General features: G+C 37.8%; 1 protein-coding gene across 2 annotated transcripts in view; it reads left to right on the top strand.

Moving 5' to 3' along the window:
• The first annotated feature begins 5,925 nt into the window (after positions 1-5,925).
• prtga (protogenin homolog a (Gallus gallus)) overlaps positions 5,926-14,558 on the top strand; it is a 30,919-nt gene continuing 22,286 nt past the window's right edge. For both annotated transcript variants that reach the window (XM_038308631.1, XM_038308630.1), the window contains exons 1-2: positions 5,926-6,082; positions 8,528-8,830. In XM_038308631.1, the coding sequence (XP_038164559.1) occupies positions 6,016-6,082; positions 8,528-8,830 (370 nt within the window). In that variant the 5' untranslated portion in view covers positions 5,926-6,015. The remainder of the gene's footprint in view (positions 6,083-8,527; positions 8,831-14,558) is intronic.

The raw sequence follows: 14,558 nt of genomic DNA, 5'->3' as shown, positions 1-14,558 counted from the left end.
TAAAACAATGTAAAACATAGTAGAAAAAATTCATCATAAATTATTCCTAATTCTTAAAATATATCTACAGCCGTTTTGCTTCTTTTTTTTTTTTAGAAATGCTTTATTTAAAAAAAAAAAAAAAATCTTGACTTGCTTCTTTTCTTGACTACATGACATCCTGGTCTTTTCATAGAGAAAGGGAAAGTTATATAAGGATACTTTCTTTTCTGTATACATTTTTCATTCCAATATTTCAGATGGGTGGATGCATGGAACTTAATGCCATCTATAGCTGACATGGTTACATACACATTTGAGCGATATCATTTAATCTTAATGTGTAAAATACAATATTAAGGTAGCAATGTACTGATACCTGGACCAGTAGAAAGCTTCAGTAGCTGATCTGTATCTATGTATTGTCTGTGTAGTCCACAACAGACAAGAAGTGACTACATACAGTATTGGATTGTGCTCAAATACTATGCGCTATTGTATATATCGATGTAAGCCAAGCATCTCTTAATTTCTGAGTCGCTCACATGTTGCATAAATGTAATGTACATGCAGATATACCTGTGCCTTCTATATGTGGTTTTAGAATCCTGTAAACTTGGTCGTTTAAACTCTGATCGCATAAAAAGAATCTATGTAAATTAATTTTCGATCTCTGGGTGGTGGCTTGTCATTAAGCTTTTGCAAGCTGGCCTTAAAATGTTTGATCGTTTTTACTGGATTTCTATATTGAGATATCATTGTTTAATCTGAAACTCCTTAGGGTTTCTGATTGCAGCTCTGTGCTCTGTTTTTTAGAGTGCATCTTCAACATTTTTTTTGTACATATTGTTTATTGTGATAGCGAGAACTAATTTGTAATACCTTTGTGTGAGCCGCCTGTGCCTGAGCAGTAGTTTTAACATTTTCTGACTGGTGAACTGTGTTTACACTAACTTCCATGTTTACAGACCAGTTAGGTGGAAGATGATGTGGCCTTCGACATTTTCTTGCTCCTGCTTTTTTAAAAGTTAAGCACTTTGTTGATATTCAAGAGTCTTACTTCTAAACAGAATCTTTGCCAAACTATTGCTTGCAGACTGTTTATATAACCCACAATCCTTTGCTTCATGTGCACATGTTTGAATGTTTACATGTGAACCTTGCTTAAAATAAGCACTTTCTCTTCTTTCACATTCATTTTTAAGAGAAACACCAAGGCCTTCATTTTCTTCATATCGATTCTAAATTTGGTATCTTATCTAAAAGGAGTTTGTGTGTATGTATCATCATCATCTACTAGCAAGAACAACCCTTTCTGTTATCAGGTTTTAGTATTTTACCGAGGTGCATTACAGCAATACTGTATGCAGTTTAAAAGTGCCGAATTGTCATTAATTTTAACTGCCTATGCCACATCTATAGACTGAATAAGATTGCATAATAAACTCATAAAAACCTGGAATATTGGTCTAGCAGTTTTCTGCTTATTTCTACACTACTTGTTTTTACACTGATCATCAGGTATCAATATTCTATAAGGTTGACATGATTTCCCCCATTAGTATAAACTCATATTTTAATATCTGTTGGGGGTTTTTCTGTGATTTACCTACAAGTAATTTCAGGAAGTACCAATGGGGGCTAAAGATGCATGCTCAAAATTAAAACATACCAGCTTAAATATTTATATATCGATTGCTTCTGGTTTGCTTTTATTTTTCTTCAACGTTTTATCTCGCTCAAAGTGGTAAGTCTGTGAAAAGAATTACAAAACAATTTGCAGGCTTTGGGTCTCCAGTGAATCATAAAAATGTTATTCACAGAAAACACAGATCGATAGAGGCTATATAAGAATTTATGTAAGAATATTCTCTGAAACATATTTTTTTACCTATTTTTTTCTTTTTAATATAACTTTAAAAAGTTGCAGCAATTTTCTCTTATCCTCCTTCTTGTTAAATAAAATAAGCAATTTCATACAGGTGCTGGTCATAAAATTAGAATATCATGAAAAAGATTGATTTCAGTAATTCCATTTAAAAAGTGAAACTTGTATATTATATTCATACATTACATACAAACTCATATATTTCAGATGTTTATTTTGTTTAATTTTGATGATTACAAATGACAACAAATGAAAATCTCAAATTCATCATATCAGAAAATTAGAATATTACTGAAGACCAATAAAAACAAAGGATTTATAGAAATGTTGGCCAACTGAAAAGTATGAACATGAAAAGTATGAGCATGTACAGCACTCAGTATTTAGTTGGGCCTCCTTTGGCCTGTATTACTGCAGCAATGCGGCGTGGCATGGAGTCGATCAGTCTGTGGCACTGCTCAGGTGTTATGATAGCCCAGGTTGCTCTAATAGTGGCTTTTAGCTCTTCTGAATTGTTGGGTCTGGTGTATTGCATCTTCTTCTTCACAATACCCCATAGATTTTCTATGGGGTTAAGGTCAGGAGAGTTTGCTGGCCAATTAAGAACAGGGATACCATGGTCCTTCAACCAGGTACTGGTAGCTTTGGCACTGTGTGCAGGTGCCAAGTCCTGTTGGAAAATGAAATCTGCATCTCCAAAAAGTTGGTCAGCTGCAGGAAGCATGAAGTGCTCTAAAACTTCCTGGTATGTGGCTGCGTTGACCCTGGACCTCAGAAAACACAATGGACCAACACCAGCAGATGACATGGCACCCCAAACCATCACTGACTGTGGAAACTTTACACTGGACTTCAAGCAACGTGGATGAAGTGCCTCTCTTCTTTTCCTCCAGACTCTGGGACCTTGATTTCCAAAGGAAATGCAAAATTTACTTTCATCAGAGAACATGACTTTGGACCACTCACCAGCAGTCCAGTCCTGTTTTTCTTTAGCCCAGGCAAGACGCTTCTGACGCTGTCTGTGGTTCAAGAGTGGCTTGACACAAGGAATGCGACAGCAGAAACCCATGTCTTTCATACGTCTGTGTGTGGTGGTTCTTGAAGCACTCACTCCAGCTGCAGTCCACTCTTTGTGAATCTCCCCCACATTTTTGAATGGGTTTTGTTTCACAATCCTCTCCAGGGTGCGGTTATCTCTCTTGCTTGTACACTTTTTTCGACCACATCTTTTCCTTCCCTTCGCCTCTCTATTAATGTGCTTGGACACTGAGCTCTGTGAACAGCCAGCCTCTTTAGCGATGACCTTTTGTGTCTTGCCCTCCTTGTGCAAGGTGTCGATGGTCGTCTTTTGGACAACTGTCAAGTCAGCAGTCTTCCCCATGATTGTGTAGCCTATATAACTAGACTGAAAGACCATTTAAAGGCTTTTGCAGGTGGTTTGAGTTAATTAGCTGATTAGAGTGTGGCACCAGGGGCCATCAATTTTGAACCTTTTCACAATATTCTAATTTTCTGATATGATGAATTTGAGATTTTCATTTGTTGTCATTTGTAATCATCAAAATTAAACAAAATAAACATCTGAAATATATGAGTTTGTATGTAATGTATGAATATAATATACAAGTTTCACTTTTTAAATGGAATTACTGAAATCAATCTACTTTTTAATGATATTCTAATTTTATGACCAGCACCTGTATGTATTGATCAGCAGAGGGAGTGCAAACTCATTTTCTTGAGGGTCTCAGAACCTCCAGCCACTCACTTAATGGTGGTAGGGTCATGGGGAGACTGGCTCCATTGGTTAGTAGTTTGTAGGTCCATTGATTGCACTGCAGATATATTCACTCATATTTTTAGAGATTTATATTTTTTGGTTTCAACTGACCACCTTTGAACAAATGTTACCCAATATTAAATTATACTGCTCAATAAAAACAAGATTTTTTTTTTCTGTCTAACATTACTGCTGTAAATGGCTGCAGACCTTTGTGACTCTGAACAGCTTTAGGTTGCTCTAAAAATGTATGTGCTTTTTCTCTAGAAACACTTTAAAGAGAAGCCACACCAACATTTCCGTCACTGAAAACTTTGGCAAGTTTCATCTATAGAGCCACTTTCTTATTGTTTCCTACAACCTTGTTTCCTTATCATTGCACTAAAGTCCCTTCCCCTTCTTGGGGGTCAGTGAAAAGGTCACACACACAATTCAGGCTAGCCTTTCGGACACTTCTGGGGGTCAGTGGGGATGGGTGTGTGTTTTGTGGCACTAGGACACAGTTCTCACCCAGTGGCAGATGGTCCTGGGAAAACCTGGTTTCTTTTAACCCACATCCTCACAGAAAATGCAAAACCTTATCATGACTGATACGACATTGATCTGGCTGCAGCAGAGCCTGACCTGAGCTTACAGGCTCCCTCAGCCTCCCTCCACCCACTGAATGTGTCGTATTGGCAGGTCCCCATACTGAAGTCTTGATTAATTGATCACTCGGGGGAGATCCCGAGCTCATACTTTTTAACGTTATGTAAGAGATGGGATGAGGGGTGTTTGCACACACTATGTTTGGTCTTTAGCTGGTATAAGCTTGTATATGAGGCATTTCAATAAATAAGACATCCCATTAAACATGTTATTGTTTGGTTAAACTTATTAAGATGTTATGCCAGATAGATAGATAGATAGATAGATAGATAGATAGATAGATAGATAGATAGATAGATAGATAGATAGATAGATAGATAGATAGATAGATAGATAGATAGATAGATAGATAGATAGATAGATAGATAGATAGATAGATAGATAGATAGATAGATAGATAGATAGATAGATAGATAGATAGATAGATAGATAGATAGATAGATAGATAGATAGATAGATAGATAGATAGATAGATAGATAGATAGATAGATAGATAGATAGATAGATAGATAGATAGATAGATAGATGCTGGGCTTCAAAAATATTCTGAGGGACCTCTTAGTCATCCCAGCTGGATGATGGTGCTGAATAAAGCTGAACACATGGAGGGGGGGTGAACCATCAGGGGCGCTTGTGGGGGTTTAAATTCAGTTCTCAATAAATGACAAGCAGTGGATCAATACTGCTACTGACACAGCAGCTGTCATGCTCTCATCAATGCTTTCTAGTAATTGCAGGTCACACTTTCAGGGGAAAAACTTATTTTCATTTACATTTTTTTCTCACGGTCTGCAAAGACCATTTGGTGTGCAGTTTGACTCTGATTCCTGATAGATCCGCTCTAATCAATACGACTCGGCTGTGTTGATGAGGGAAAGTGGAGGGTTCCTGATGGGTTAAAAGAGGGAAAAAGAGAAGGCATAGTTGTGTGGGTGCAATTGGGAACCTTTTTTTATTATCCAATCAGTCAGGTAGATCTTATGTATAAATAAGGCCCATTTTATTTGAGATAGGATCTGAACTTGGTAGCTCATTATAATTTGCCTTCCAGTTATGACAACGCAAGTACTTTACGTTTTTTTGTCTCCCTGCAATAATAAAAAAGATACACATCTGTCAAAAGAATACAGCTTTTACACTTAAATATTGATATTGTAATAATAATTGTATTGTAAATAAATAAATAATACATATTGATTAATATTTTGCATTTAAGATAAGAAAAAAACCCACATCCAAATCCCCTCAAACAGAACAGTTTTAGTTTCACATGGTTTAAATTCAGTAACTTCTTTAGGTAAGCTTTTATATTCTAATTATTAATCATTTGTTGAAAAAAAATGCACAATACATTTTTTACACTGAAATATTAATATTGTAATAATAACGAAATGGATGGTTATAATGAGAATCATTGGCTTAGTAAAACACACTGAGACTATCTTATTTTAATGAATGATTTTACTGTGAAATTGGGCTGTGTGGGTCTGATTGGTGCTGCAGTGCAGGTGTCCTGCCATCGGGTGGCGCTGAAGCACAGGCTGCTCGATGACCCTGAGGGAGGGGGGAGGGAGGGGGACTGCTGCCTCCGTCCAGCCCAGAGGAGGGAAACTGACCCTCTGCATCTCTGTCCACTAGTCCAGCTCCTCAGTAGAAGTGCGGCTCATGTAGAGGAATCAATCATGAGAGAGTAGCTAGCATGTCTTGGAAACTATTGTAAATGGCTCCTCTAAAAAGGAAATTATTCCAGCGTTTGCTGCTCTTTGCTATTTTTCTTCCAATCTCAGGTAAGAAAAATCATTTATGTGTAATGTGGTTGTTAAAGCAGGTAAAGCAGAGCAGGAGTTCATCTGTTCGGCTTTAGCTGACAGTGGAGAGCTGTAACCGTTAAACTTTAAAGCTAATGGTTGGCTATAACTTAATGAGGTGCAAAAAATTAGACACCATAACTTTAACTTGGTTTTAAAAACTGGTGGCGGTTTTTTTCCTAATGAAAAATCATTAATTTCAGAAATGACACTGATATCTTAAAGAACTCAAAAATATTTCTTATTATCAGTGAATAAGTAATGATAATTATTCTGATTTATCAAATTGTAAACTCTTGTTTTAGGATTTTTTTTCATGATTTCTTAAAAGTGAGTTGCTAGGAAGCCTAGTTTTATAAGTGAGTTGAACTCAAGCTGTTTTTATTATTTGTACTTAGCCACTTTCTTTTCTCACTTCTTTTTTAAAAGCCCTTCTAAAGGGAAAATGGATGACAAGAGGCAGGAAATAAACACATTATTTCCACAGCTTATTGAAATGATAGACATTTACATAGAATATGCATTTCCAGAGTTTTTTTTCTTTAAGTAAACTTATTTTAACAACAGCTTTGGTCTATAGGTAGTGATATGGTGGATATTGACAAGCTGATATGCATCTGATGTGGGAAATAAACTGGTTTAAAGTCTATCCACTGCTTCAAATACATTGCTGATGCAGAGCATTAAGGAAATATCAGATACTGCACCCAAGCATTGCAATACTGTACAAACTGATATTGTTAACATTTGCAATCCAATATGTTCTGCAGCTCACGCTTTTAGAGCAGTGTTCACTTTGTTTGTGGTATGGCTAAAACATTTAATCGGATTAATCCTGAATAATTGGTTATCGAAATAATCATCAACTAGTTTAGTAATTGATTAATCGTTAACAGAAGTATAGAGACTCTAAAACATGCTTTTAGCTGACAGAGAAACCCAGTAAGAGCACTAAATATACCAATATTGTAAATAAATAAATAATACATATCGATTAATATTTTGCATTTAAGATAAAAATAAAAATACATCCAAATCCCCTCAAGCAGAACAAATTTACTTTCATCTGGTTTAATTCAGTAAAAAAAAATTTCTTTAAGTAACATTTTAATATCTGATTATTAATCATTCATTGAAAAAATAATCAGCAGATTAATCAATTAGCAAAATGATTGTTAGATACAGCTCCAGTTTCCAGTAAGTAATTCATCTACATATAGAAAGCCAAATCATTTTTGCATATATATTTTTCCTCATCATTGATATAACCATAAAATCTATTGCTAAAATTTAAAGTGGGACAACTGTATTCATTTGGCACCTTTCACTGATAAAACACAGAGATCAATAAATACTGAATAGAAATATGAGAACAGCCTAGACTGATAACATCACAAACTATGTGTTACCCCCACCCCTATACCAGTGTCTTTATAGTTAGTTAGTAAATATGCCTCTTAAGAGAGGGGACACTCCTTATAGAAGCTAATGCATCATCATCTCCCACTGATTTCTGTTTCATCTATCACCTGATATGTGTAAGTTGACTGATTTATTTTGGGGGATCTGCAATTTGCTGATATTGAAGCAGGTCTTATCCTCTTGCAAAATGTTTCCAAAACCAGCCACTGTATTGCTCTCAATGTTTTATTTTATTTGAGAACACTACCTCATATGCACTTAAACCCAGTTTGTATTATTTCATGGGTGTTGTTTTATCCCTTTTAATAAAATGAGACTGGAATATTAAAGGTACACTGTTACCTTATGACTTCGACGGTGTCATTTCTTAAAAAATAATCAGTTTTGGTCAAAATTGGAAGGTTCGAATTTTTGGAGGATCAGTGATCAGCCAGAAAACTAGAATCAGTGCACCCCTAATGGTCAGCTCTAAATGTTAGTAGGAAGGGTGAAAAACATAAATCATTAAGCTGGGTTTTTTTGGGGGGGGAAATATTTAAATAATTTTAAACACAGAAAGGCCATGCTTAATGGATCTTTGTTTTTCATGTTGAAACATGGATATTTAACAGTGATACCCAGCTCAACCTATTGCAGCAACATTAACTAGATATTGTAATAGGCAACATCTAGTTTGTGCCATTAATTGTTTCTAAAAATTCCCTTACTCCGAAAACACATTCAGGACATCATACCCTTTAGAAGCACAGGGTCATGCACAAACCTAAAACACATTTACATAATATTTATGCACAGTGAAATACTGTAGTGTCAAATGTAACATGGTCTGTTTCTTATTGGCCTTGCAAAGTTAATGTCACATGACAAAACAAAGTCTAAAGTCTTTTTTCGTTATGCTTAATCAATGTTTGCATGTGAACTAAATGGGCCAGCAGGATCATTTGTTTAACATCCAGATCATTTCTGATGATCTAAACCTTTGCCTTTTCTTCTTTTTCACAGGTGTTTTAAGCTTTAGTGAGTTATTTTTCGTCAAGGAGCCCCATGATGTCACTATCATGCGGAAAGAAGCGGTTATTTTGGACTGCCAGGCACGTGGAGAGGCACCAATTGACGTTAGATGGCTCAGGAATGGAGCCAGAATAGTGGAAAACGAAAGGGTGTACCTGCTCTCCAATGGCTCCCTTTTTATTTCTGAGGTGGAAAGCAGAAGAGGAGATAAATCAGATGAAGGGTGCTATCAGTGCCTTGCTCAGAACAAGTATGGAACAATCCTGAGCCAGAAAGCCCATCTTACAATCGCAAGTGAGTATGAGAAATGCGTGGAAAAACTTTGTTTTAAACCCATTTAAAGTAGAAATATCAGGGTTACTCCACAGTCTTAGAAGGACTATTTCTTAGAAGAAATAGAAATTCATTTTCAGCCTTTAAAGTCTGGATTTATTTACCAGCGTTTATTCCTTATGCATTCAATTTTTTGTTTTCCAGAAACGCACTGACACCATATATTTTTTTTATTCTGGTAAATTATATCTGGGAATTATTGGTGTTATTATACCAAGTCCATATTTATAACTGGGATGAAGCTTACTGTTTACTTTACGGATATTATTAGGCATATTAATGCTCTAGAGTCACATGTCAACTTTAGGGAAGTTATTTGTAACTTGCTAATATTGATGAGCAATCTTAGATTTACCTTACAGGAAGTTGCAGAAACTCTGCACTGAATTAAGTGTGTTCTCAGTCATTTATCTGTTTGTGAATTTGCTACTCATAGCAGCGTTGAGGAAGAGCAAAGTGTTCAAAGTGCAACAACTGTTGGATGGATTGGGGGGGCGCACATTGGTGTGTTAATGAAGGGGAGGGAGATTTGAAAGGTTAGGAGCTGTCCAGGAAACTGGCCCTGCTACCCTAAAGAGCCGATGACCCTATTCACTGGCCTGGGCTTTCATGTTATTGCACCCTGCTCGCTAGAGGAATTGTTTCGCTTGGAATGCCTCCCCCACCAGCACTAAGAGAGTTACCGTCGTATTTTAAGGGGGTGGGGGGCAAACTTTTTACTAAGATAGTCCTCAGAGACCCTATGTCATTCCTACCTACAGCTTTGACCAATGCCTTCCCATCAGCTACTTTTTGACACTGGAATGCTTGTTTTAATATTGTTTGAATGGATGCAAATGGTTCAAATTAATTGTCTCATTAAATCATTTGTCTGCAAATGAGTTTCTTACAACTATCATGGTATAAAGAGAAAGATCACACAGGCTATTCTGAAACATTACTTTACAAAATACGGTCCTTGCTGCTGAAGAGTTTACACATTTTTATGAATTGATACTGTACTGGCCCTATATCCTGAAATAAAGTGGTAATAAAATGTTCTCCAGCCTTTTCCAGTTTGTTTTTGAGTCAACACTTAGACCTGCTAGAAGGTCTATCTGGAAGCTCATAAAATTTTCACATACCTGAGAAATGCTTAGTTGAAGGACGCAGCAACGGTGGGGGTTGAAAACACACACACACACACAATGGTGAATTGTTGTTTCCCGGCATACTGGGGGCTTTGCCCTGAGTGTCTAAATGACCAAACTTTATTGCAGGCCTTCCCAGGTCAGGAGGAATTGGAGGCTTTTGCACACAATTGTTTGCTGCTTCACCACTCCTCTGAAAGACTGAAAGGCTTTTCACTCTGGTTGTTTTTGTCCTCTCTGCCTCACATATTAACAAAAGAAAGGGGATTCTCTAGGGGCAATTGTTTGTCCTTAAATAGGTGGAAAGATAAGTTGCAGTGGGACATGTGCAAATTTTTTTTTTTTGTTAAAACAGGCAAAACATTTTGTGTTTCTACTGTTTGTACACAGGACATTAATGTGCATTTTCTCTGATAACAGCCTTATTCGTGGAAAGATTCAAAAACATCCCGCTATAATTTGTTGTGTATACGATGGTACCTGCATGCTACTCTGCTAGCAGATGCTACACTACACTGCCCTTTATATGCTGATGAAGGTTCTCAGTCATCCAGGTCATAGTCATTCCGTAAAAATTCAAAAAATATCCACTGGACTTGGTTTTCAAGATTTGAAGACGTTTCGCCACCTCTCCAGGAAGCTTTCTCAATTCAAATGTCTGGATCCGCAGTGAGTTTGAGTCTTATATAGACAACGCCTTGTATCGCTTGGAAACATGCAATAGAAACAATCCCCCCTTTAACGACCGACCCCTAGAATCATAGACAGTTTCAGATATTACAGGCTAACGATGGAACTAACGACCCATTCATCGGTTTCTATTGCATGTTTCCAAGCGATACAAGGCGTTGTCTATATAAGACTCAAACTCACTGCGGATCCAGACATTTGAATTGAGAAAGCTTCCTGGAGAGGTGGCGAAACGTCTTCAAATCTTGAAAACCAAGTCCAGTGGATATTTTTGAATTTTTACGGAAAAACTGCCCTTTATACAGTCTAAATAAGATGTTCAAAATTCTGGTCTTATACAGTAGTAGCCATTCTAAATTTCCCAACTTTCCCTGATAGGCTCTTGGTTTCTCCTTGGCTAGTCCCCTACAATTCCTTTTTAAAAGTCTAAAATATTCTTTCTTTCATGATTTTAGGACATTAAGATCTAAAGAGAAGCATTATCACCTAGTCAGACTCTGTAATTCAGTGAAAGGGTGGTGTCAGAGTAAAAAAATATGCATACCTTGGAGAAGGCCAGTGGCTGGAAGTTGGAGGGATTTTGCTGCCATTCGGCCGCTTTTTGACTAGGAAGGGCCATTTTGAATGGCTGCTACTGTCATTTATATGTCTTTATAATTATATGTCCCAATACAACTTTTTCCTTTCTGATGCGATGCTGATATTATAGCTTAGAGAACTGACCAATAGTGAGAATTGACCAATATGATATCAGTGCAAATTTAAGCTTTTATTACTTTAATGACTTGTTTTGTACTGTAGAATGTTAGAAAAGGCTAGATCAAGTCAAGTCAAGTCAATATTAAGACAGATAAAAACAGTGGACAACAATACCTATGAAAACAACTGACCCATGTCATATTAAAGGTACACTATGCAACCGGTGTTGATTTTCCAGTGAGGCTCCCTCCAGAGGGCGAAAGTAAAAGTGCACTGTCGTAAATATGCACAGCTGTTCTCCTGGTTTCTCCGTCAAGCCAGGCGCGGTTGTTTTGAGCTTAGCAGCGAATGACGCTGCGTTCACACTGGACGTAGCTGGCGCGACAGAAGCAGCGAGTTTACATGCAAAGTCAATGGTTGACGCGCGTCAAGGCGCAGTAAAAGGTCCCGCGGCGCGTTTTGAGCACCAGGCGCAGCACGTCTGAGCAGCTGAAGCAGCGCGTCGGGTGCGTTTAACGCAGGGAGAGAGACACAGCGCTGATGATCACTCCTCTTAAACAGTTTATTGACGCCTAAATTAACTTAAAATGCAGAAATCTGCCGGCAGAATATGCAGTTTGGATTATTTAGATGAAAAACACCTACCAGCTGCCGCGGTGAACCGCTGCTGATGAAGGGATCCATACTGTTGGCGCCCCGCTGGTATGTGGGGGTCTGAGCGGCTCCGACAGAAAAAATATTAAAGGCAGGATAATAATCTGAATGAACTGACTGCACTGATTACGTTTTCAGGTGTATTTTCTCACTTAAACACATATTAAAACTACTTTATTCCCACTGATCACAGCAAATATAGCTGCAAGGCAGAGAAAGGATAGTGAAGCTCCGCCCAACGCGCCTCAGACACAGCCAGAGCAGCAAAGCTGCTTCAGCCACGCGTCAGAACTAACTGGTACAAGCAGCAAAAAGGAAGCAGCAGACGCGATTTTGCTGCTTTTGCTGCGTGAACGTAGCATAACTGCACAAAGATTGCCACTGTGCTAGCAACGAGAATGCTTTTAACTGGGGGGTGTAGCAGTTCTCGCCGTAAAGCAAGACTGACTCTCACCAGACTTCTGAGCCTGTGGGTGCGGGTCGGTGCTCCTGCAGTTGCAAGTGCAGTATTTCCCCCACAGACCACCAGGGCGGCCGAGAATACCTTTGTTCAACCTGAAATGACTCATTTAGTCATCCAAAACGTTATGGAACACATTAATTAACTGAAAAATGTTGCATAGTGTCCCTTTAAACAATGAGTTAAAGAAACTTTAAACAGAAGCATAGTGTTTCTATCTGCAGGCCAATATCACAGATTTTAGATGCTGGCTGGCATAATCCGATAGTAGTTTTTTGGCTATATTTGCTATATTTTTAAATTTTGTAGTTTATGCAACCCTTTGGTCAACAATAATTCTCAGCAATTCTATAGCATTTCACTGTCAAAGATAAGTAGGAAAAGTGTGTATGGTTTGTGCTGAAATTCTATTGGATCAATATTGGTATCAGCCAGTACTTTAAAATGTGATATCGGTAACGTATCAGAAATGAAAATGTTTGTGACACCCTTGGCATATCACGCATGGAGATAGCATTTTTTTTTTGTTTTTTTGTTTAATAGGTTGTTTTTAGCCTGAAAGGTCTAATAACATGTTTAGAAGTTGATTAGCAGTAAATGACCACTAGTTATTTAGAACAAATGAGAAGATTGTTATCCACATGCTTTAGTGCCCAGAGGCTCTGCTTATAAACGGATGTGAGGACATGTGTGCAGCTCAGCGGTGACTTTCCTGACATGGTTTATTGGGCTGTGGGAGCTTTTTAACCCTTTACACATAATTCGAAGCCGCTGGCTGTCATTTGAGGAAGACAGTGTTGATAGAGGGTAACCTTAAACATTGGGTCATAGAGCTCAAAGGTGGGCTGGGATTTGGCCTTGATGTGACACCTGAGCTTCGCTATGTGACGTTTGTCAACAGGCTTCAGATTGATGAGGATCTTCAATGAGAGAATGCCCACTTAAGTTGGCTTCCCATTTTATTTGGTCACTTGCAACATGTGACCAAAACCACACAAAGCGAGGAAAAAAAGGACGTCAGATTTCTTTTAGCAATAACTTTCTAACTATTACAAATATTAGCACCATATATGTCATCAACATGAACTGCATCAAGGTGTTGAACGATCCAGCTGGGGGTGCACTAAATTAATAGTAATTCACCATCCTATTTTTACCAATTTCTTTTTTTTCACTCTGAGGACTTTAACTAATAAAAGGCAAAGCAGGTATTTTGACAGAGGTTGCCGTTTTGAGTTTAACTGAATGTGAAAAAAAATTAGAATAACCTTATTTATATTTCAAAATGAGTATGCTCTACCGTTGGCTGATATTGGTAAACAAACGTGCCTTTGGTAGCTGTGTTTATGGATTAAAATTGATGTCTTCACTTTGTTTTGATGCATTTTATTGACTCAATAGCCAATAGGGGAGAAACTGGCTAATCAGTTGGTGCATCTCTAATCATAACTCCTCAGTTGAAGTGTTTTTTAAAGTCAACATGTTGGGGAGGTAAGTATATCTGGGCAGAAGTGCTAACTCATATGGATATAATATGTTTTGTCAAGTGTACATCTGTGTGACCTGGAAGGTCAGATAAATAAGTGCTGCTATAGTAGAAACAGAATTGTATTTATGAGTGAAGTTACTGATTTCAGAGGTACACAGTGCTTAAAATGTAGGACATCATCTTTTCATCCTTTTTTGCTGGTTCTGCTTAATCCACTAACTGGTTTTACTTTTCTGTGAAAGGTTTGTGATTTCCTGTAGTTAAGATGTTTTATGCTTATTTTAGAGCAGGCTTTAAAAGAGTTACAGGCCACAGAGGAGCTGCTGCAGTTTATTTTTATCTCCCCAGTGTCTCCTATAGGATGTGATCTCAGGAACATTGCATTGGGCTGCTAAGGCATACATCTGAGATGGGACATTTAGAAGCCCCTGATAAGTCAGAAGCAAACCCTGCACAGTTTGAACCTCGAGGTGAACGACGAAATGCCCCAAAGGGAGACAATTCAAAGGGAGGGATCTTGTTTTTCTCCTCCGCTGGAGACGAAAGGTTACCATGGTTCCCCTGAAC

Source organism: Cyprinodon tularosa, unplaced genomic scaffold (assembly GCF_016077235.1).
Source record: "Cyprinodon tularosa strain WSP-4 unplaced genomic scaffold, ASM1607723v1 ctg642, whole genome shotgun sequence".
In the NCBI taxonomy this organism is placed as follows: domain Eukaryota; kingdom Metazoa; phylum Chordata; class Actinopteri; order Cyprinodontiformes; family Cyprinodontidae; genus Cyprinodon; species Cyprinodon tularosa.
This window is presented reverse-complemented; position numbering and strand designations above follow the sequence as displayed.